Source organism: Mastigoproctus giganteus, chromosome 11 (assembly GCF_048544385.1).
Source record: "Mastigoproctus giganteus isolate SK-2022 chromosome 11, ASM4854438v1, whole genome shotgun sequence".
Taxonomy (NCBI): domain Eukaryota; kingdom Metazoa; phylum Arthropoda; class Arachnida; order Uropygi; family Thelyphonidae; genus Mastigoproctus; species Mastigoproctus giganteus.
In genome coordinates, this window is record NC_143585.1 from 78,326,960 (window position 1) to 78,351,476 (window position 24,517).

Genomic DNA, 24,517 nt, shown 5'->3' on the forward strand with positions numbered 1-24,517 from the left:
CATTATCATCGATATTTTTCAAGAAGTTCCTCATGAGGATGAAGAAATGGAAGGAGATCATTCTGTCGAAGAACATATTAATGATGAACCACCGATGAAAATAGAAGAAGCGCTCATACAAATCAATCGTTTAAAAATGTTTTTCGCCGCTGAAGAAGATACTGAAGGACTTTCGATGGTTTCTTCACTCCAAACAAATGTTGAAAACAAAATTATCAGGCGGAAGAAGGTGCAGAAGAAAATAAGTGATTACTGTATGTATTTTTCTCATGATAAAGTTATAATATGCATAGCACAATTGTATGTATATTATTTACAAAAATATTGTGCAAAATCTGTATATAATTTAATTTAATTTTACATTAAATGTTTAACGATTTTTCTTTATCTCTTGTGTATGTAATTGTATATTACTTACAAAAGTATTGTTCAAAATCTGTATATATTTTAATTTAATTTTACATTAAACGTTTAACGATTTTTCTTTTTTTCTTTTTTTTTTTTTTCTCCCCCAGACTTCTTGTTAGCGGACACTTCTCTCTAACGGACAGATTTTCATTCCCCATGGCTGTCCGTTAAAGGGAAGTTTCACTGTATATATATATATATATATATATATATGAGTTAAGTTAATAATGGTTAGAGTTTTTTTTTAAAAATAAAATATGATATACTAGCTTATCAGGTAAACCATAAACCATGGTGAGTACCCAACGTGACCTGGAAAAAATCAATCTATGCCATGACATAAGCAATAAAAATATATAAAAATACCATTAAAATGTTAGTTATGGCAATCAGATACATTGCAAGGGACTTTTTCGAGGGCTAACCCTTACAATGTATCAACCATAATTAACGAGCTATCCGTTTCTGTAGTCATCGTCCAGCATAACTATGTCCTAATATACGTAAAATAGTATTAAGTTAGAGCCAATGGTATAAATATAAAATTAGTAGTAATTTAGAGCCAAATAGTAGTAATAAATCCAAATTTAGCAGTTAACTGGCAAGATGACTGTTAGCCCGACGGATAGCCAAAATATTAAGTTAAATTAAAATTATAGAAAGCGCTATAATTATTGTTAGGCATATGTGCGTAGTTGATAGTAAATGCTGCCACGGTAGTCTCATCAAATTAATAAAAATAGTAACAGTGTGAGCTATAGCTAACTAAGGCGAACGGAACAAAGGTATAAGAATAGATATAGTACCTCAATCCCCCTCGAATACTCTAATAGTTCATGAGGTATGAAAAAATAGGGATAAGAAAGTGAAAGTAAAACAGCAAAGAAAAAGCAAAATAATTAACATAGGATGTACCTTATAGTAAGGTATCCTGGTTAGAATGATTTAAGATTAAAATTAGAATGCTTACCACCGTATGGCCAAGGTACTAGAAAACCACATGTATTGGCGCGTGTAGCATATATAACTACCGATCGCAGCCCCCCCTAGGAAATGTAATAGTAAAGTTAAGTGATAAAATAAGTATAATTACATACAGCGCCCTCTGCTGTTATTTAATATACTGTATAGTATTACACATAGAAAAGCCGTCAAATAAGTATATCTCGAAGTAATAATAGAAGTTTACAGAATAAGTTCCTACCCATGGAGCAAATATAGGTACAGGTTTTTAATGCGAGTAAGCTATATGTAACTTACTCCATGGGCAGTGCCTACTATTTACATAATTACATATCCAACGAAATTTATCTAAGCCAAAGCAACACCTACGAAAATTTTTTTATATTATTTTATTACAACGGCTATGTTATATTAGCGCCTGTTTAGGACTTTATCTATAATATTCTGTGCGTTAAGATTATAGTTCCCCTTGTTGTTAGCTATCAATAAAGCTCTATACATATATCTAGTAATTATGTGGTGTGGGAAGTAATTTTCTAAAAGCTTGGATCTGAATTCAATGAGTGTATCTATTATATAATCTGTCTGGTTACATATATATATATATATGTATTCTTCTGATGCTTTGCGCGATTAGGGTATTGCGATGTATCCTTTTTGAGATATTCGAGTTCCAGTTAGTGAGGTCAATAGTATTAAAATGAAAATTTTTGCGTTTATCATACAGTTTAGTGTGTACAGTATTGTTATCTATCCTTATATCCATGTCAAGGAAGGTAGCAGATTTGGAATTATTAGTGTTGGTGCGTTCTAATGTTAATTCAGGCGGATAATATTTGATTGCTTCCATATGGAAGTCAGGCATATTAAAAACTATCAAATCGTCAATATATCTGTATAGAACCATATTTTGTTTAAAATTATATTCGAAGTGGTGTAGGTATAAATTTGCCACAATGCATGAGCTACATGCACCCATCGGTATCCCTGTATGTTGCCTATAAAGATTACTGCCATTAAATATATAGTTATTGAAGATGCAAAGGTTGAAAAGGTCATCCCAGTAGTGTTTCTCACAGGGTAAGATATTTTTGTATTTATCATAATAATGGCTGAACACAGTTTTTAGGCTGTTATGTGGGATGCTAGTAAACAAGTTATTAAAGTCGAACGTATTGATATGTTCTATCGTATGGATGCCTGTGTTGCTATTGATGTAATTCAATACCGGTCTATTATTGAGAATAATATTTGAATGACCTATGCTATCAAAAATAATTTGAAGTAAATTAACTAGTTTGCGATGCGGAATCTTAGCGTAGCTATCCCTACACGAAGTTATAAATCTAAAACCTGTCGGATTTTTATGAAACTTAGGTATACAGTATACCATTGGCTCTAACTTAATACTATTTTACGTATATTAGGACATAGTTATGCTGGACGATGACTACAGAAACGGATAGCTCGTTAATTATGGTTGATACATTGTAAGGGTTAGCCCTCGAAAAAGTCCCTTGCAATGTATCTGATTGCCATAACTAACATTTTAATGGTATTTTTATATATTTTTATTGCTTATGTCATGGCATAGATTGATTTTTTCCAGGTCACGTTGGGTACTCACCATGGTTTATGGTTTACCTGATAAGCTAGTATATCATATTTTATTTTTAAAAAAAAACTCTAACCATTATTAACTTAACTCATATTCATACAGACCGATGTAATGTTTAATCGTCCTAGATGGCATTAATTGGTTATGTTACTACTTAATATTTATTATAATACTTATATTTATTATAACATTTAATATTTGCTTTTTTATACTTGGATATATATATATATATATATATATATATATATATATATATATATATATATATATATATAATGATAAAGATGCAGTGAAATTACTGAAAGTCTTAGTAAACAGGAATGAGAAATTATAAAATATAAATAAGACTGGGTTATGGATACGGGATACTATGATAAATGTAGAAAAAACCGGCAACCATAATGAAAAATAGACAAAAAGGTAATTATTGTGTATTTGGTAGGTGAGTTGAGCTATCAGATGTAATAACCATGGAAGAATTGAGAGAACCTGTATGCTAAAAAACAAATTACCTGAAATAAAATGCAATTAATATAATCATAATTATTGTAAGTACCTAAAGCTGTGGGTCTTAGGACTTTAACTACTTCATCTGGGTGTCGGCAGCAAAAATCGTAGGACCCACCGCAATAAGCCAGGTCTCTGTTTCTGTCATGACGATGTACACATAAAAAGTATACATATACATCATAGCCGACCCGACAAAGACCAGAAGGAAGAATAATAGAATAAATAAACTTTCAAAAAAAAAAAAAAAATAATAAATAAATAAATAAGTTCATCCCAATACAAGTTAACAGAGTACAGAAAAAGACTATTTCGATGGACACTTTAAAATCCCTTAAGGCTAGGACTAATGCAGTACCAACTCTTTTCGGACAAGTCAAACTTCATAAAATAGGATACCCTATTAGACCTATTGTTTCTTACACGAACACGGCTTTTGCATCGCTCATGGCGTATCTTTACATTATTACACCTTTGCGTTTAACATTAAAGTTTAGTTTAAAGAATTCAGAGATGTTATTCAACCAATTAAAAGAAAAAAACGCTAAATGGAGATAATGAATTATTCTCTTTAGATGTTGTTTCCTTGTACACCAACGTACATGTAGAATATGCCCTTGACGTAATATGGGACCTTATCAGTGATCAGACAATCTGTTTAAACATGTAAAATTTACCAAGAAATTAAATATTTTATTTGATTAAATTTCTTGTACAAACCAATTATATTAATTTCCAAGATAAAATATACAAGCAGATATTCGGGTTACCAATGAGACTTAGCTTGAGTGGATTGGTGGCTGAAATTTATCTAAATAAAATCGAGCAGGTATACTTAACACCACATCTCCCTAACATAACGTTCTACGGTAGATATCTTGATGATACTTTTAATAAGTACTAATAAATATATAGTACAGAAGGTCCTGGATACATTTAATAACATTCATACTCGACTTAAGTTCACTCTAGAAATGGAAATCCTGCATCACAAATCCATAAATTTTCTAAATTTTACTTTAACCAGAGTTAATGAAAACATTTTTTTTAAATTTATAGGAAGCCAACAAATACTGGAAAATTTTTGCACCGTTCAAGCTACCACCCTTTGAAATATAAAAGGAGCATTATTTTTAACCAGTTTCATAATGCATATAGGTACAGCTCTACTCAAGAATTCTTATTGGATGAGCTCACGGAACTGACAAAAAGATTTTTAAATAGGGGTTATTCATTAGGTACCATTATGCAGATTAGCCAACAGGGGAAATATAAATTGGAGACGGGTACAACAAATGATAGGGCAGATCACAAACATTTTATTAAAGTTCCGTATATACAAGATTGGTATAGACAATTTATTAACATATTTAACAACACTGAATTTAAGATGTTCCACAACCTATGAGTAAGCTCCATGCTATCTTGAAATATAGGGCATATGTAGTTCCTACCATGGAAGCTCACAATATTGTTTACAATATTTCTTGTGGTGGGTGCAATTCTACTTATATTGGCTCAACCCAAAATTTCGCTAATGATACAACAGCATTTGGCATCAGTTAGAGCAGGTAGGACGGGTGCCTCTGAGCTTGTTTCATGCAATCACTGATGGACATCTTTCTTCTTAATGAAAACAAGGTTCTTAATAAACAGCGTAAATATTTAAAATTATTAATAATGCAGACCTTATAATATTTTGGCTTTGTGGACGCTTACGCACATGCATGAATAGCAATTCATACATTGGTTTATATAAATAATCTCATGTCAGGTGCCATTAATTTGATATAAAACGGGGGGGGGGGGGGGATATCGTTCGCAAATCACTTTTGTACTTCTTGTGAACACGGTAACAAACCGAATAAGGTGGTCTCTTAAAAGAAGTTAAATAACGATTTTAAAGTTTAACTTATGTGTGAATTAATTTATTTGTGTCGTCGTTTTTAGAATTTCGTGACAATTGTTTTTCAATTCTCATGATGGCTTGTGTTGTTGGTTGGTGGCCACTGTCTTTCTGTGATTCTTTCCAATTCCCTTGACATGATATCAGAGTTGAAGGCATGCTTATTTTAATTAATAGTTATTTTAACTTGATTCATTTATGACTATACACAGGGGGTAGGTTCATATTATAATCATTCACGATTGAGTGTTGAGAGATTAACAGTCCTACTCAAAGGCATGAGGTTTTCACCTATAATTTAAGATTATATATATATATATATATATATATATATATATACACACACACAATGCTCTTCCATTGATATCCTGATACCTGCCTTCTTTAGATAAAAAAAAAAAAAACAGAGCTTTTATTGTGTCATTTAATATTTTGTGCTGAAACCTTTTCTTTTATGATGGCCTTCAATCTTCGTGGCGTACTCTCAACCAGCTTTTTTATGTCAGGTGATATGTTCCTCCACTCGGCCTTTAACGCAGCCACTAGTCCAGCCTTGTTCTTTGGGCAATCTCGACATGTACATACCCAACGATCCAATACATCCCAAAGATGCTCGATACAGTTCAGATCAGTACTCTGGACTGCCCAATCCAACTTTTCCATACCCATATCCTCAGACCACGCTGTTACGACCTGAGCAGTATGGCATGGCATGTTGTCTTGCTGATACAGGTATGGGCCTTCCTTGAAGTATTACCATAATGTTGGAAGTGCATAATTGTCCAGGTGTCTTGGAATTTCACAGCATTCATGGTTTTGTTGATAACAACTAATGGACCCAAACTAAATCATGAAAGGAGCCCATACCATGACACTGCATTGTTGAGAGGATGCAATCAGGAAGGAACTGTTCCCCTGGCATTCGCCACACTCAGGAACTGCCATCAGACTGGTAGAGTGTGAACCTAGACTCATCTGTAAATAGGACTGTTTTCCACTGCTCCATATTAATCGGTGTTTAGCATTTGTTGAGGTGATCAGTGGCTTGTGAACAACCGCACAACTATCATGGAGTGCTCTTTGTATTGTAGTAGTGCTGACATTAGTTCCCAATATTCTCTCTGAGGCGCCTCCATAGCCAGGTGGGAAGGAGCAGCAGTGCGTAGCACACACACTTCTTGATTAGACTGGGTTTCGAGCCTGTCACTACAAAATGCTAATGGAGGATGCGGAAAGGTCAGGAAATGACCACCGCATATTCCTCGAGCAATATGGCCTTAGTTGCTAATGCTCCTAAAAACCAAATAACAACAACAACCCATTACTCTCACAGAGGGTTTGTGTGACTTGAGACAATGGCAAATTAAGATTTGCATGTACAGTTCTTCGCAGAATTCTCTTGTCCCGTTCTGTTAGTTTTTGGGGTTTACCAGGCCATGTATTTGCCAGATTCAGTCCCATTCCTCTTCCATTAGCATATGACTTTACTAACTGTTGATCTAATGAGCCCATGTCTTGTACAGAATGCCTGCTTATGTGGCATCCTACTATCATTCCACATTGGCAGTTTGTTAATTCTGTTGAAAAGTGGACATGCAAGAATGTCATCTTGGGCATCTGAGATGAGCTGCTCATCTCAGATGCCCAAATTATTTGCTGTATGATTCCTTTTGCCTCAAATGTGGTACTTGTGCATATGTCCATTCTGATATTAATGGTAGGGTAGTGTGTATATATTTATATAGGTAAGTAGAATAAATATCATTGTGACCATTTTCTACAACCTCTTATTATTAATACATTACATATTTATGTATATAAAACACAAAGTGAAGTACAGAAATTAAGGATAGCTTAGCAGAATAGCAAACCAGGTAAAAGGTGAATTCAAAGAAAATCAGTACCATAATTATAGCAACAAGGGTGGTTGGGGACTAAATTGAGATTAAATTCCTGAAATAATTTTAGAAGAAAGGCCAGTTAACATAAATTTAGCAGCGTTGTCTTGTTAGCACAGAGCCCTGATTGTGTGATATCGTTACAGAGGAAACAAAATCCACAACAACATGATCATACTCGTGAAGCAGAAATAAATTAAAAAACAGACCAACAATGGAGTTGCTGCATTTCAAACAAACAAATCAGTACATAAATGAACTGACTGGTAAATCCAAGTGTCAGTACAGTAGATTTGAGTAACAGTATCCCCTATTGTGCATACCCATTGTTTCGTTGTGACCTTCCATTTTCTATAGGAGAGGCTCAGTGGTCAGTCTGTCTTAACTAATAGAGCAAGCTTATCTGCGAAAAGATTGAAACCTCCCAAGCACTTCCTAATTCATTTCACAAATATACGTGGTCTCAATTCTAATCTCAATGATGTCCATTTCCACTTGCAGTCCCAAACCCCATGTACTTTTTCTGACTGAATCTCAGTTATCGGTTGATTCAACTACTACTCATCTCAGATGCCCAAATTATTCGCTGTATGATTCCTTTCGCCTCAAAGGTGGTACTTGTGCATATGTCCGTTCTGATATTCTCTGTCAGAGACTTGGCAATTTGGAATCTCCTCTCTTTGATCATCTCTGGCTTAAAATCTCTCTACCTCATTGTGTCAAATTCATCTGTTGTCTCTACCGTTCTCCCAACTCCACTAATCACTTGGAGCTCTTTGATTTCCTCTCTTTGCAACTTGACTTTCTCCAGTCCAACTTTCCTAACAGTGGGGTAATTTTCCTTGGTGATTTTAATGCTCACAACTCCAGCTGGCTTCCGTTTTCTAGTCACACCGACCTAGCTGGTCGAGATGCTGAGGCTTTTGCAATTACTAATGACCTTGCACAGATTGTCCATTTACCTACAAGAATACTGGACAATCCTAATTATACAGCATATGCTTGATCTTTTTCTCACAAACAACCCTTCTAAGTACAGGGTCGAAGTGAGAGGTCCTTTAGGCACTTCAGATCACAACTTTGTGATTGTCTCTTCTCCAGTGGAACCTTTATCTCATGGCTATTCCCAACCTCGTGTTGTTTGGCATTACAAGAGTGCAAAATGGGATAACCAGCGAGACTTCTTTTCTTCTTTTCCTTGGTCGGATTACTGTTTCAAAACTTCTGATGTCAACATTTGCTCAGATCGTGTCAGTGAAATTATTCTTCCAGGAATGGAATCCTTTATCCCACACTTCACTTTAAAATCTCGTCGTTTAAATAAACCTTGGTTTTCCAATAAATGTGCTAAGGCTGTTCAAGAGAAGAATGTTGCATATCGTAATTGGCTTGTTTCTAATTCTCCAGTTTCATTTTCTGCCTACACCAAAGCTCACAACATTTGTAAAGCAGTTATTAATCAGTCCAAACTAGAGTTTGAACAGGCTAAGAGTAGAAAACTTGCTTCTTGCCCTAATGGTAGCCGAGCATTCTGGTCTCTTGTCAAAGCTATTGGCCGCAACTTTTGCCCATCTCTGCTCCCACCTCTGTCCAAACCAGATGGTTCTGTTGTCCCTTCAGCTAAGGATAAAGCTGACCTCCTAGCATCCCATTTTTCTTCCAACTCATGTATTAATGATCTTGGTAAAACACGTCCTACCATTCCCAACACGCTCCATTCAATGCCTCCTGTCTGTGGTCTTCCATCAGAAGGATTTTGACGAATCTTGATGCTAAGAAAGCTCCAGGTCCCGATGGTATTTCTCCACTTGTTCTCAAAACCTGTGCTCCTGAACTTACTCCTATTCTTTGCCGCCTTGTTTCACTTTCTTATTCCAAAGGTGTTTTTCCTTCTGCTTGGAAATTTGCTCATATCCAGCCAGTTCCTAAAAAGGGTGACAAATCTCTCCCATCCAATTATCGTCCCATTGCAATTACTTCTACTCTTTCTAAAGTGATGGAGAAATCAATCAATTAACCGCCAATTCTTAAACTACCTAGAAACCTTCCGTCTGATCAACGATCACCAGTATGAATTCCGTCAGTGTCGATCCACTGGTGATATTCCGGCTTATGTTACCCATTCATGGACTAATTCAGTGGAAAGGTTCTGTGAAACACAAGTAGTTGCTCTTTACATCTCAAAGGCTTTCGATCATGTTTGGCATAAAGGTCTTCTAAACAAGCTTCCATCTTATGGTTTGCCAACTGTTTTTTAGTAATTGGTTATCCAGTTTTCTCTCTGATCACTCACTGAGGGTGGTGGTAGGTGGCTTTCTGTCTTCTAACTTCTTCACTAATGTTTGGTGTCCCCCAAGGTTCAGTTTTTTTCTCCCACTCTTTTCCTCTTGTATATTAATGACCTTCTTCCATTGACTGGAAATCATATCCATAGTTTTGCCGATGATAGCACATTGCATTCCACTTTCCATTTTGAGAACCCTTGTCCTGCTCAGTCAGCTTCAACTTCTTGAAAATCTGCTACCAATTCCTTAAATGCCGATCTACAGGTAATTCTCCAGTAGGGCAAAGACAACTTAGTTGATTTCAACCCTTCTAAAACTCAGTCTTGTCTTATATCTCGCAAAAAGGATTCTTCTGTTCCTATGCTTATCTTTGGTAACACTCCGATTTCTAGGCAAAATGATATCTGTTTTGGGAATTACTCTGACTTCTAATCTCTCTTGGCACAAGCACATTACAAATATTGCTTCCTCTGCATCTAAAAAACTTGGTTTTCTCTTTCGCTCTCAGCGTTACTTTTCTTCCAAACAGCTGCCCACTCTGTATAAATAATTATTAATGTATATTAATATACACTCTGTATATTAATGTATAAATCGCAGATTTGTGATTTATACATGGAATATTGTTCCCACATCTGGGGTGGTGCCCCAAAACCTCTCTCAGGCTTCTTGATTCCATTCAGAAGAGGGCAGTTAGGTTAAATAATGATTCATCTCTAACAGAGTCTCCCCACTCTCTGTCTCATAGATGTACTGTTTCTGCTGCATGCCTCTTCTGCAGATACTTCCATGGGCACTGTTCTTCTGAATTGGCTTCTATAATTCCCGCTCTCTCTTTGAAAACAGTCCAAACACGTGCTGCCACCAGATAACATCCATTTACTGTCCAACTTCAAACTCACAGAACCAACTTTTCATCTTCCTCATTTATTCATTCAACTGCTGTTTTCTGGAACAACCTTCCTTCATACATATTTCCTGAAAATTACAGTCTACAGAAGTTCAAGTCCAATGTCAACAAATGTCTTTTTTCGTCTTCTCAATCTCCAACCCAAGCACCGTACTAAGTACTATAGGTTCTAATACCTCTCGTGTTTGGGGTTTACATAAAAAAAAAAAAAAAAAAAAAAAATTATTTTTGCTTCATAGTATGGTCATGTTGTAGTAGTTGGTTTTTCATTCCCTTTATAACAATATTTCACATAATTTTGCATTGGTGCAATTGCAGATCACATCGATCTAGGGAACTTCAGTGCTGTTGAAATGTCATATACAAACCACTTGCTTATGTGCCACCCTATTATCATTCTGCACTGGAAGTCTGACTCGAGCCATTGTGGCTAGCACAGTTGGTAGAATCGCCGTCTTCCTCATTCCACATGGAAAAGACCCGAGTTCAAGCCCCATTGATGACACGAGGAATTTTATGGGTCTTTTTCACAGTTTGGCTGAGTTAGTTGGTCTCAGACAAGGGTAGGATATTTTTTCTCCTAGAAACTTGGGTTTTACATCCTGGAAATAGAAAATTGGCCACAAAACAGATACAATTTACAGACAGAAAAAACTGAGCAATTTGGCCTTAATCGTTGATGCTCCTGAAACCCTACAAAAACAACAACCATCTGACTCAGATTGTGGCATTTTGCATTCACAATATAGGACAAGAACAATTATTAATGGAGGAGGGTTGTTTGGATAATAATATATTAATATTAATAATTTATGTATTTTTACTTTTCCTTTGTAGCTTCGTTCCATCTAATTAGCTTTTCAATTCAGCTTTTAATTTCTTATAATTCAGTGTATCACTTAAGTTTTTTTTTTTTTTGTCTCTCTCTCTGTCATCCACCCTTAATACTTCTCTTTCTTTCTATTAGTTTGGCACCTTGTGCTCTTTCCATTTCCATCTGTCAGCTCTTTCTCTAGCTTATTTATTATAACTTTGCTTTTATATATATATATATATATACACACACACACTAGTAGAGTGTTGAGCCTCCTTTAGCCTTCAAAACAGCCTGAATTCGTCTAGGCATGGATTGAACAAGATGCTGAAAACGTTGTGCAGGAATGGAGTACCATGCAGATATGAATGTGTCATGCAGTTCCTTGAGATTCGATGGAGATGTAGCGAACTGCCCTTTCCAGCTCATTCCAAAAATGTTCAATAGGATTGAGATCCACAAACTGAGCGGGCCACTGCAGCAAAGAAAAGTTATTGTCGTGTTCCTGGAACCATTCCATAGTGATTCGGGCTTTGTGCACTGGTGCATTATCCTGTTGGAAGTAACCGTCTGACTGAGGATAAACTGTCAACATGAATGGATGCACTTGGTCAGCAATGATATTTAGGTACAATGTGGCATTCAGATGTGAATCTATGGGTATCAATGGACCCAACGTGTGCCAAGAAAACATTCCCCACACCATAAGACTGCCCCCCACTACCTTGCATAGTAGTCATCAGACATGACGGGTCCATGGATTCATGTTGTTTTCACCAAATTCTAAGCCTTCCATCAACATGATGCACCAGGAACTTCGACTTGTCAGACCAAGCAACTGTTTTCCAATCTTCAATAGTCCAGTGCTGGTGTTGCTGTGTCCACCGGAGGCATGCTCTCTTGTTCTCATTGATAAAAAAGGTATGTGATGTGGCCATCAGCTTTTGTAGCCCATTCGCGACAAAGTGTGACCAGTGGTCCGTTGCGATATTTTGTTCTACGCACCAAGGTTGTATTCTGACGTGACGTGCGACATTGTGGCCCGTCTGTTTGCTTGCACAATTCTAGCCATCCTCCTCTGACCTCTCCCAACCACAAGTAATTTTCTTCCAAAGGAGTGCCGTTGAGAGGATGTTTTCTGTTTGTTGCACCATTCTCGATACACCCTTGAAACTGTGGTGCGTGAAAAGTTCAGGAGAACTGCCGTTTCAGAGATGCTTTGTCCAGCACATCCTGCACCTACTACCATGCCACATTCGAAGTTCGTTAGATCACCCCTTTTCCCCATTCTTACTACGGTTTGTACGCTTAACTGATACTTGACAGGTTGTTCTGCTGCATTTATATCCACAACGGTGGTTATGTAACTTGCAATGTTGCGAGACAAACCATTTGTGTGCAGAGGAGTGTACCTAATAAAATGGCAGCACAATGTATATATACTATGAAAATTAACACATTGGCTGCCGCATCGGCCGTATATGTCCGACACCATTGTTTTTCAGGCGCCGTGTCGGACATATATTGCCGACACCCACTGTTTCAGTGGGAGCTGTGTCGGCTGTATAGCGCTGACAATTGTTGGAAATTTACTTTATTTTTGAAAAGCGTGACCTCCCGTGTTACATGTGATGAAATTTGCATGCCACTATGAGAAAAATAAGCCAGCAACTGGTCATTATTTAAAAATTCTTTATAATTAAAAATTATAAAATTGTAATTATATTTATTTTGATTTATGATATTGTCCAAAACATTCCAAACATATGAAAGGCTGATGAAGACAGTCTGTGCAATATGTCGAAACTCTTTTCTCCTGCTAGCAACTGATCTTCCTTCCGACTCTTTCAATTTTGCATAACAAAAAACGCACATTCTTCTAACTTTCTTGTTGTTTGCATTGATTTTTGTCGTTAGTATATGAGTGTTACCACATTTTGGCTTTTCAAGTTTCTCTTTCCATTCTATATTTAGCAAATCCGTAACTATCTCTTACCGAATGCTTATTTTTATTTGTTGTCACATAGCACTCTTGTATACCACGTATGAATTGACAACTGATATTCTGAGTATATATTCTATTGCTAATTTCCAGTACCACTTTACCCCCTTTCTTAGCATTGTGTGGCACACGAACCCATTTGATCCAACAGATCAATGCCTGCCTTTCCCTTATTATAAGCTAGAATAGGAAGTGGGTTTTTTTTTTTTTTTTTTAACTTCTTTCCATCTTTCTTTACTGGTGGAGGGTCCATCAATCATTTCTGGGGCATTCTTTGTTGTTAGTAGTCTTACATCTCGAGCATCTTGCCACTTTAGAACAATAATTCCATTTTTATTCTTCCTTGGCGATCATCTCCCCTTTATTTAGTTCTGGCTTTGAGTACATGACTTCTTTGGGCATAAATTTTTTATTCGCTCATAATGTACCAACAACATGAGTTTTTTTTATATGAAGAAACGATAATGCCAGATGGAAGCTGGTATAAAAGTTGTCTACATACAAGGTGCGACCCTCATTTAGAAGTCCTTGCGATAACTCTTCGCAGTCCTTTGCAGCTAAACCTACAGATTTTATATAATTTTCAGATTTACCTGAATAGATCTTGCTCGACCAGGTATATCCTTCAGTGGAACATAACTTGAACAGCTCGATTCCATTCCTGTGCACTTTATTCGGAATATACTGTCGGAATATCAGCCTGCCCCTCCAAGGAATAAGAGTTTTTCGTCAATAACGAAACCTTTGCCAGGGAGAAATATTTTCTGATATTTCAGCTGCAAAACATATATCAGGTGTTGTCTTACTGAGCCTGTCCCCTGGAATAGCAGTTTCATTGTCTGAAAAGTGAACGAGGCGCAACAGCAATTCAAATCTGTTGCAAGACATAATTTTTGTTCCTAAATTATTTTTATAGATAGGTTTGGTTGACCAGTAAGATGCAGTACTGCCCAATCTTACTAGTCCCATCCACATAAGAAGCCCAAAAAACTTTCTCATCTCATCAGCAGTTGTTGAAACCCACTTTTTAGACAATTCTGGCGCGAAGCTCGGGTACTCTGAATTTTCTGTTTGTTTCCGTTACAATAAGATTTATTACTTCATCATCAAAAAATAATGAAAACGCCTCAAGGTGAGTAATGTTTCTTGATATGTCTATTTGCAGTCCCGATTTGCCTGTAAAATCAAATCTTTTTTGGCATCCTTCGTATTCAGTTCATTCAATAGCATCATTTGTTTCAGTCGTTTCAATCTCAGGTTCTTCGGTATTTTCAAATTGCTCATCCATGTTTTCTTCTTCCATCCAGTCTTGAAGCACATCTTCAATATTTTCCGGTATTTCAGTATCTCCTTCATTTGAAGAAATATCCCAGTCAGGATCTTTTACTGAATCATCAGAGTCAAAATCTTTTTCAAATCAGCAATTTTTCTTAGTTCCTCTTTTAGTAATTTTCTTTTAGCCATTGCTGTTTATATTTTTTTTTTTTTTTTTACAACACAGTTTTTGTATAAACTTCGGAGAAACACAACACAATAATAATGGGGGTAATACAGTGCGCTGATGAACTTGTTTTCACAAAATCTCTAACAATACTGGCAAACTTATTATGACATTTGAGAGTTTATTTTATTGCGATTAGTTTTATTGTGTGCAATGTGCAATAAACTAATCACAAACGACCTTCATATGTATGCCCTAATAGCATCACACATATGTGGCCAACCCAGCATCTCAAGAAATAAAGTAACCTACTGGGCCACTTCAGCCACATATATGCGACACAAAAAAGACTCTTGATATTTTAAGTGAAAAAAATGCATAACACTGACATTTCAATATATTTTAGAATTACTAATCAAATTATTTACTAAATATTTTTTCTTAAACTAGCTTGGCAGTCAATGTGTTAAAAGTATAAAAAAAATAACTAAATGCACAAGGCATAATATGTTAAGAGTTTAGTATCTATATAATATCGGTGTAGATACACCATAGACAACTCTTAAGAAACTACGAAGTAGTTGTTGTAGTAGGCATCAGAGCAAATGATGCCTACTACAACAACTACTTTGTAGTTTCTTAAGAGTTGTCTATGGTGTATCTACACCGATATTATATAGTTAAAAGTATAAATATCAAAATTCAAAAGCCTCTGCCATTATAAATCATCAATACTGATCGCATTAATGGACATACAGTGATGGTTTTTCCAAATGCAGAAAAATGCAGGTCTGTAGTAAAGACTGTGTAATTGTACAAGATGCAACCAAAAAGGTTTCTTAAAAAAAAAAAAAAAAAAAGAACTCCAGCTTTATTGAATTTCTTTGGCCAAATACATGGCCTACATCAATGCATTTGGTGCCTCTCAACTTGAGAGATTCAGAAGTCATTAAAACATTTTCGATGTAAGCATCATCATCCAAAATATTCCTTAGTTATTTTTGAAAACAGTTATCACTTTGAGCCAGAGTTTCTTTGTTGATGCTTATTCATAGCTGTTAATTTACTGCTTCAGTTCAGTATATGTGCGAATAGCTTCTCTAAATATAACGTTAAACAAATACCATTAAGAGTGTCTCACAGGTTCAGATCTGTTGGTGAACTGTCCCTACCCATAACATGCAGAAAATTGATTTGACAAAACTTGCAGAAGTCAGTTCTCAGTGAGTACTTAAACCTGCGCAGTATTTAACTTCTTGTAGACACCAACTCATTCAATGGCAGTTTATTATATAAATAAAAGATTACAAAATATTTTACAGTTAAAACATGAAATTAAACTGAATATATATTAAATAAATGCAATTAAAATAGAGTAGTTAAATGCATAGTAAATAAGTACAGTTTTTGGCCACTGTAGGTGGGCATCATCCACTGAAGTGGTTATCAATGGCTTAAACACAAGAGTATGGAGTGACTGTAGTTAATCATATGTGGAAGCACGAATCACAGGAAGAAGGAAGAAATTATGTGCCAAGCTAGTTTGGTAAATCTCTTTCAAGAGATTTACCAAACTGCTCACTACTTTTACTGTAGTTGATACAGGCTGCCTACTGCTGAAAGCTACTGTGTACTTATTGTGTTTTTGGTTGTTTTTTTCAGGTATATTTTTACCACTTTTAACCATTGTATTTTACGTACTTTCATTTAATATATTCAATTGAATTTCATGAGTTTTAACTATAAATATTTTGTAATCTTTTATTTTATAATAAAATTTCTTTGGAATTGGTATCTGCAAGAAATTATATGTACCCAATTCCCAACTTCAGAGGACTTGTACAAATTTGTTGTGTGTGTGGGGTCAAACCCCATCCAGTGTATAAATGGTCTATAGACGTTTTCTTCTTTCTTTATCATGACAATCAGTTTCAAAGAAATTCTTTGTCAAAATGAACACTCATGCCTTGAAGGAATGGAAAAAATAAGGAAAGTTAAATAACAGTTAGGAATCATCATATAAAAACACCATATACGTGATGTCTCAAAAATATTGGTACAAACGTTTAGGGGAGGTAGGTAACATTTAAAGGAATGTGAATCGCATAGAAACCCATAACCGGAAGCGTCACCGTAAGTCGGTACATGGTGCTGTTCATCAGTTCGGGAGAGGGAAAATTTCTGGTTTACTCATTCAAGCAGTAGTCGCCGCACGAAGAGCATGCATCGATATACGAACTGTGAGATGGCAGACATGCACCTAGTGTGTGGATTAGCAGAGGGCCCACACGGTGTGAGGCCCCATGTGGCACAACATCGCTTCGCAATAAATGTGTGGGCAGGTATGGTCGGTGACTGCTTAGTCGGCCCATACATGTTACCATCCCGCATGAACTCCGCTAAATATCGGATTTTTCTTGAACAAGTTCTACCAGGGTTACTTGACGATGTTCCAGCAAATGTGAGACGCAACATTTGGTTTCAACATGATGGGGCGCCTGCCCATTATGGAAGGTGTGTTTGTAACCATTTGAACAGGCGTTTTGGGTGTCGATGGATTGGCCGTGGTGGACCCGTTGCCTGGCCCCCACCTCACCTTATTTATCGAGCCTTGATTTCTTTCTGTGGGGGCCCTCAAATCTATCGTGTATGAATCGCCTGTGGAGACAGAAATGGATCTTGTGGCGAGACTCGTCTGCCCTGCTGCTACTGTCAAAGAAACTCCAGGTGTGTTCAACCGTGTCTGCCAATCCATGCCGCGTCGGTGTCACGCATGCATAGCGTCTCATGGTGGAACCTTTGAGCATCTGTTGTAACATTATGAAATGATGTTACAACAGATGCATCGTACATCCATCTTGTACTCCATTGTTAATATTATGTCAAATAAATGTTTGCCACTAATTACTGTCTTGTGTCTCTGCTACTACTTTCCCGTAACGTTTCCAGTTATGAGTTCCTATGTGATTCACATTCCTTTAGATGTTACTTACCTCCCCTAAACATTTGTACCAATATGTTTGAGACATCCTGTATAGGGGGTCCACGAATTTTTTTTTTTTTTTTTTTTTTTTTTCATTTTTGAAGGGGTCTGTAGATCTGAGTAGTTTGGGAGCCACTGCATTAAGGTAACGTTTTGGAAACCTATCTTCAGACCATGTGTAGGCTGTTTTTAAGGACAGAAGAAAAAAAAAAGAATAACCAAGTTACTATTATATTAATATTACATATACAAAACTTCTTCTGGATAATTACTGAATACAATTTATACATTATGTTTAGTACATTATATATTATTAGTTTTTACCTATTCTATACAATTTGAGTAATATAAGTACAAGGATAATTAAAATTAAAATAAATCAATTTCTTACCTGTTACCAGCCTCCTTCTTGCCAAATGTCTCAGTTCCTGCTATGCATTCTGTCAACAGGTGCTGCCAACAGCTTATTTATACATGAGGTTTCTAATTAATTGTCTAATAGCAGGATGCCAAATACAATATCCTAGATCAGTAATTTTTTTGGTGAATTGTAGCCTCTTGGTTGATGGACCTAAACCTCATATCCTCAGATCCTGTGTGGGTTGTTGTTGATATTAAGATAGTTTATATAGCTAAAAACTAAATCCCTATGCATTAAGGTAACAGTTTTTGGAAATATAACTGCAGTCTTGTCTAGATGTTTCTGCATTACTTCTTTAACCAGTGATTCCATTTTCTTAAATGGAATCACCGGAACAGAAATTTAACAGGTCTGTGGCACCTCCATAGCCAGGTGGGCAGGAGCAGCAGTGCATAGCACACGCTTCTTGATTAGACCTGGGTTCGAGTCCGTGACTACCAAATACGGAGGATGCGGAAAGGTCAGGGAATGACCACCACATATCCCCGGAGCAATATGGCCTTAGTTGCTAATGCTCATAAAAACCAAATAACAACAACAATTAACAGGTCTGTAATTACTCGTGTCACTCTTTGATCCTCCTTTGTGAATTGGGGAAACATTTACACATCTCCAGAGAACCCCCCCTCCCCCCCTGAATCCAATGATGTTCTCATAATTATGGCTAAGGATTTGCTTACTGCCTCCCTCTATATAATTGGATAAATCCCACCCACCCCAGGTGCCTTTCTTAAGCTTAACTTCAACAATTTCTCCTCCACTTTGCTCTCAGTTATTACAAAGTCATCTAGCTCCCTGTTAGAGTTTGATAAACTTCCCTAAAGGATTCCTCATTTGTGAACATCGATGCAAAATACTCATTCAGTATGTCAGCAACCTAAGTAGTATCATTAATAGTCAAGCAATTGATATCAAGTGGACCCATTTGATTCATCCCCTGCTAGAGTTTACTTAAGTAAAGAAGTCTTTGCTGTTTTTCTTTGCTCAAAGTTTTCTTGTAATCTGCCTTTGCGTGCCTAATCTCCTTTGTGATGATTACAGACTAGCTTATAAGTACTATAGGTTTCTGTGTCGTGTGGTAATTTATATGCATCCCATGCATTTTTCTTCTTTCCACGAGTCTCATTAGTTCATCTGCAATCCATATAGGCTTAAACCCTGAACAGTATTTCTTAGTTTGTATGAAATGCGTAGTAGCTTCCATGATTAATTGTTAAATGCTTCCCATTTAGAATTCGCTGATGGGAACGTCAATTGGTCCCGCTGTGTAGAATTGGAAAACAGTATGTGATTACTGTAGTCACCTTTATAAAAGCAAAATTTTTGTAACATCAATGGACTGCAAAGGTCACATTTGTAACTTGAACTTGAACCAGGCTGTTGCCACTAAAAAAACAGTTCCGGCATTTGAATGTATAATATTCAAGAGCAGAGAAAGAGTGACTTTTCTCTTGTGGTGTGACGGGTGCTAATTTTGAAATAAACCTGAAAATGGAATTAACTAATAGTATTGAATTTATTTTTGAAGGATTTATTGTTTTCACGTAGTAAGCATGAAAAAAGAAAACCTAATATTCTTTCAAGATGGCTGCTATATTGAGACAAGCAGGATACATAGTTTAAAATTTTGCATGATGTGAAGTGTGCCAAATTTGAAATAAATTATGAAATAAACCTGAATGTATTTCTAATAATATTTATATACATAATCAGAAATATATGCGCATGTTTGAAATTTTCATGTGCACCTGTCTTTTAAACTGGAAAATGAAAGAGAATAAGAGACTGATATTTCGTTTGATGTTTTGCAGTTTTCAACAGAATTATTTTTTAAAAGTTTAACACAGCATGTTTTAAAATTTGTTTTTTTATTAAAACTTACAAATACATACAATAAGTACTGCAATCCATTAAGAAAAGATGAAATATTGACACATGGGTAATGTTCAGAGATCACTGGCCACTTTATTGTGATGTTGGACTGGTGTCCGCCATCAACTTTTGCACCTTTCCATTTTCAGACTGGTCTTCAACAGCGTCAAGAAGGCGTCTTCAACAGCACATCCGTAATACTTCCTGTAGTGACAGTCAGTCCTCCAAGTGATACCAACATAGCAGGTGATTTAAGATCATTTTGTTTTCCATTTTATGTAAATCTATTTCATTACAGTAATAAGTTTAATGGGATTATTGCATTTTGATTTATAAAATGCAACAGTTTATTTAGCATAAATGAAGAAATATCAGTGTGTAACAACAAAATTGGCTAAAGTGAAATTAAGGCTGAAACAGCCCCTTGTAGCTGGGAAATATTTTAGCATTAGCATTAGTAGAGGCATATGATGCAAGAAAGCAAGCTTATTCAGCATCAGCCAAAAAAAAAAAAAAAAAAAAAAAAACCCTCTCCCATTTCACCCCTCCGTTCTTTCGAAATACCTGTCCAGTTGAGCTTTAAATTTGTTTAGGCTATCAACTTCAACAACAAGTGATGGAAGTCGGTTCCACCAACCAACCACCCGCTGGCCAAAGGCAAATTTCCGCACATCTATCCGACATCCGTCCTTCCTCAATTTGAATTTATGCCCTCTGAGGTGATTATTCTGAGAAAGATGAAGAATCCCATTGGCATTGAGCATGCTCAAACCATTCAAAGCCTTATACACCTCTATCAGATCACCTCGCCGGTGCCTAGTCTCCAGACTCTGTAATTTGCAAAACTTTTTGCAAATTACAGAGTCTGGAGGGGTTGCCTTTCTTCGTAAGAGCAACCCTTTGTTCCATTTACTAATCTTGTTGCCCTTTTCTGTACCCGTTCCAGCAGCTCTACATCCTTCTTGAAATGAGGCCTCCAGACCTGTATACAGTACTCAAGATGTGGCCTAACCATTGCCTTATACAAGGGAATAATCACCTCCTTATCCCTGCTAGAAAAATTCCTGTATATCATTGACAAGACACCATGAGCTACTCTTGCAGCTCGTCTGCACTGCTCAGAGAACTTCATATCTGCCTGCACAATTACCCCCAGGTCCTTTTCATTCTCCACCACTGTCAGTGTAGTACCGCAGAGTTGATACATTGCTCTGGGGTTACTGTTACCCATATGTAGTACTTTACATTTGTCAATGTTAAACTTCATTTGCCACCTTTCAGCCCATCTGTTCAACCTTTCCAGATCCTGTTGCAGCAGCATAGCGTCAGTAGTGTCCTTAACGACCCTGCCAACCTTTGTATCATCTGCAAACTTAGACATTAAACTTGATATCCCATCATCAATATCATTCATAAACACTGAAAACAACAATGGACCCAACACTGAACCTTGAGGAACTCCACTAATAACATTAGTCCACGTTGAGCAGTGTCCATTGATTACCACTCTGTCTTCTGCCACTGAACCATCCCCTTATCCATAGCAGCAATTTGCCTCCAATGCCACGCTGCTCCAATTTGTGCAGCAGTCTTCCATGTGCAACAGTATCAAAAGCCTTTCTAAGATCCAAATATATAATATCAAAGTTATTCCCTGCATCCAGTTCTTTTGTGACTACATCATAGTATCCAATCAAATTGGTCAGGCAAGACCTGCCCTTAACAAAACCATGCTGCGTCTGAGCTATAACTGAATTCTTGTCTAGATGATCCTGCAGTGCTTCTTTAACCAGTGCCTCCATTAATTTACCTGGAACAGAAGTTAAACTAACAGGTCTATAATTACTTGTGTCAGCCTTTGATCCTCCTTTGTGAATTGGGGTTACATTTGCACATCTCCAGTCTATGGGTACCTCCCCTGAGTCCAAAGAAGCTCTCATAATTATGGCTAGGGGTTTGCATACTTCCTTTGCTGCCTCCTTTAATATAACTGGATAGATCCCATCCACCCCAGGTGCCTTTTTTATGTTTATCCTCAACAATCTCTCCTCCACTTTCCTCTCAGTTATTAAAAAATCATCCAGCTCACTGCCAATGTTTACTTTACCTACATCATTCTCCTTCCCGAATAACTCCTCATGCATGAATGTAGATGCAAAATACTCGTTTAGATTGTTAGCCACCTGAGCAGGATCCTCAACTGTTGAACCATCAATATCCAGTGGACCAATCTGATTCATCCCTTTCCTTCTCGAGTTCAAGTATGTAAAGAACTCCTTTCTGTTTTTCTTTGCATCCTTTGCCAAGGATTTTTCGTAGTCTGCCTTTGCCTGCCTAATCTCCTTTGTGACTTGGTTACAGACCAACTTATATCTATCATAGGCTTCCATGTCACCCATTAATTTGTATGTATCCCATGCATTTTTCTTCTCTGCCACATGTCTCATTAGTCCATCTGACAACCATTTAGGCCTAAACCTTGAACAATATTTCTTAGTTGGTATGTAAAGCCTGGTAGCCACCAAGATTAGTTCCTTGAATGCTTCCCATTTTGAGTTTGCTGTTGGTAACATCATCAGTTGGTCCCACTGTATAGAATTTAAATACTGTCTCAGACCATCATAGTCACCTTTACGAAAACAAAAACCCTTCCCTTTACCTTTGATGGTAGTTACCTCCTTGAGTAAATCCCACTTCAACACACTGTGATCACTGCCACCTAGTGGTTCATTTATCTGCAGGTTCTTAATGCATGAAGAATCACTACTGATAATCAGATCAAGAGTATTGCTCCCTCTTGTTGCCTCACGAACATGCTGATGTAGAAAACAATCATCCAATAAATCCACAAAAGCCTTGCTAGTGTGCGAGTGACCAACCCACAAATTCCAGTCAATATCTGGGAAATTAAAATCTCCCATTATAAGACTCTCTGATTTACTGGCCCTCTCTATTTCCCTGTACAATATATTATTATACTCATCAGAGTCATTAGGCCTATAGCACACTCCTACTCTCAATTTTGATTTCCCTATGCTTATGTCACACCAAACTGACTCGACACTGCCCTGTCCATCGATGTCAACTGGCTTCACTTCCTTTGACTTTATGTGTTTCTTTATTAATAGCATAACCCCTCCTCCCCTCCTGTCCTGTTTATCCTTTCTATATACATTGTATTCCCCAAATTCCAGTTCCGCATTACTTATATCTGTGTGACACTACGTCTCTGATATCCCAACAATATCTGCCTTTGATGTTTTGAGCAATACCTCAAATTCATCAAATTTATTTACCAAACTCCTAGCATTGGTGTACACGCAGGTATACATGCACCTGTTTCTATTCTTAGCTACCCTAACACAACCCATGTGTTTACTTGTAACGCAATGACTACCAGCAGTCTCTGAAATATCCTGCATCTTGTTTTTCAGACTTCTGCTCATTTGAATAGAAGCAGTGCAAGAATCACTTCCACCTCTGCCAGTGGCTACTGTTAATCTATTAGTCCTTGTATCCCCCCCAACTAGCAGTTTTCCGACCCACCTAACACTGCCTCGACAGCATCAGCAAAAATTCTTGCACCCTTTCTATTTAAGTGTATCCCATCCCTGTAGAAGCAATCTCTCCTGTTAACAAGTACAGTCCAGGCTGAAAAAAATTCTACCCCTTGAGCCTTGCACAATCCCTCCAGGGCCGAATTGATCGACAAGGCTCTCATCATATACTCCCTCCTATCGTGTCTGGGCAGAATTGCAGACACTTTCAAGTTCAACCCTAATTCACGGCTTTTTTTCAACAGTGACCTGTACTTGCTAAGTAATTCCGCCGGTCTCCTACTCTTAATATCATTAGTAAATGATATTAAGAGTAGGAGCAGTTTTAACAGCTTATGTGTTTTGTTACACCATTACTTTCAGTATCGAAATTTATTGGCATTACGTTCTTTTGCTCCATATCATGAACAAATCTTTTTTTGCCACCAACATACTGTAGAAATAAAACTTTAATGAAAGGAAACTGTACAAATAAATTATAATTAAAGTACAAAAAGTATAAAAGCAGTAAAACAAAGAATAGACTAGAATTAGCAACAATATATCAATGTAGAATATAAGGTAAAAGTGATAAAATAATGCATTAGAAACTTCTGAGGCAGTGTGCCATTTCAACTATAGAAATGGTGGTAAAGAAAACAAAAAAAAAGTGTACAACACATGCTAAACACCCATTAGTTAGGCTCTAGGGAAAGAGGCCAGTTGCGAAACAAGCAGATTGCCAACACTCATCATGCTGGAAAATAACTTTCTCTATATTAGGATGTATGTGTGGGTCCCTCTCTTGTAATTCATATTTGGACTTGCCACTCACAAAGGGAGCACTTTCAACCATGAGTGAAGGCAATAGTTGTGCATATAGTCTAGGATCTGAATATGGGAATGTAGATTGAGATTTAATGTGCTGCTCCATCTAATAATGCCCTGTAACA

At 36.8% G+C, this 24,517-nt stretch overlaps 1 protein-coding gene across 2 annotated transcripts in view; it reads left to right on the forward strand.

The window, feature by feature from the left end:
• The window catches only part of LOC150078161 (protein regulator of cytokinesis 1-like), a 185,713-nt gene that overhangs the window by 150,736 nt on the left and 10,460 nt on the right, over nt 1-24,517 (forward strand). The window contains exon 12 of one of the 2 annotated variants that reach the window (XM_090384835.1): nt 20,178-20,274. The exons of the other annotated variant lie outside the window; for it this stretch is intronic. Coding sequence (XP_090240961.1) covers nt 20,178-20,274 — 97 coding nt within the window. The remainder of the gene's footprint in view (nt 1-20,177; nt 20,275-24,517) is intronic. 2 annotated transcript variants of the gene reach the window in all.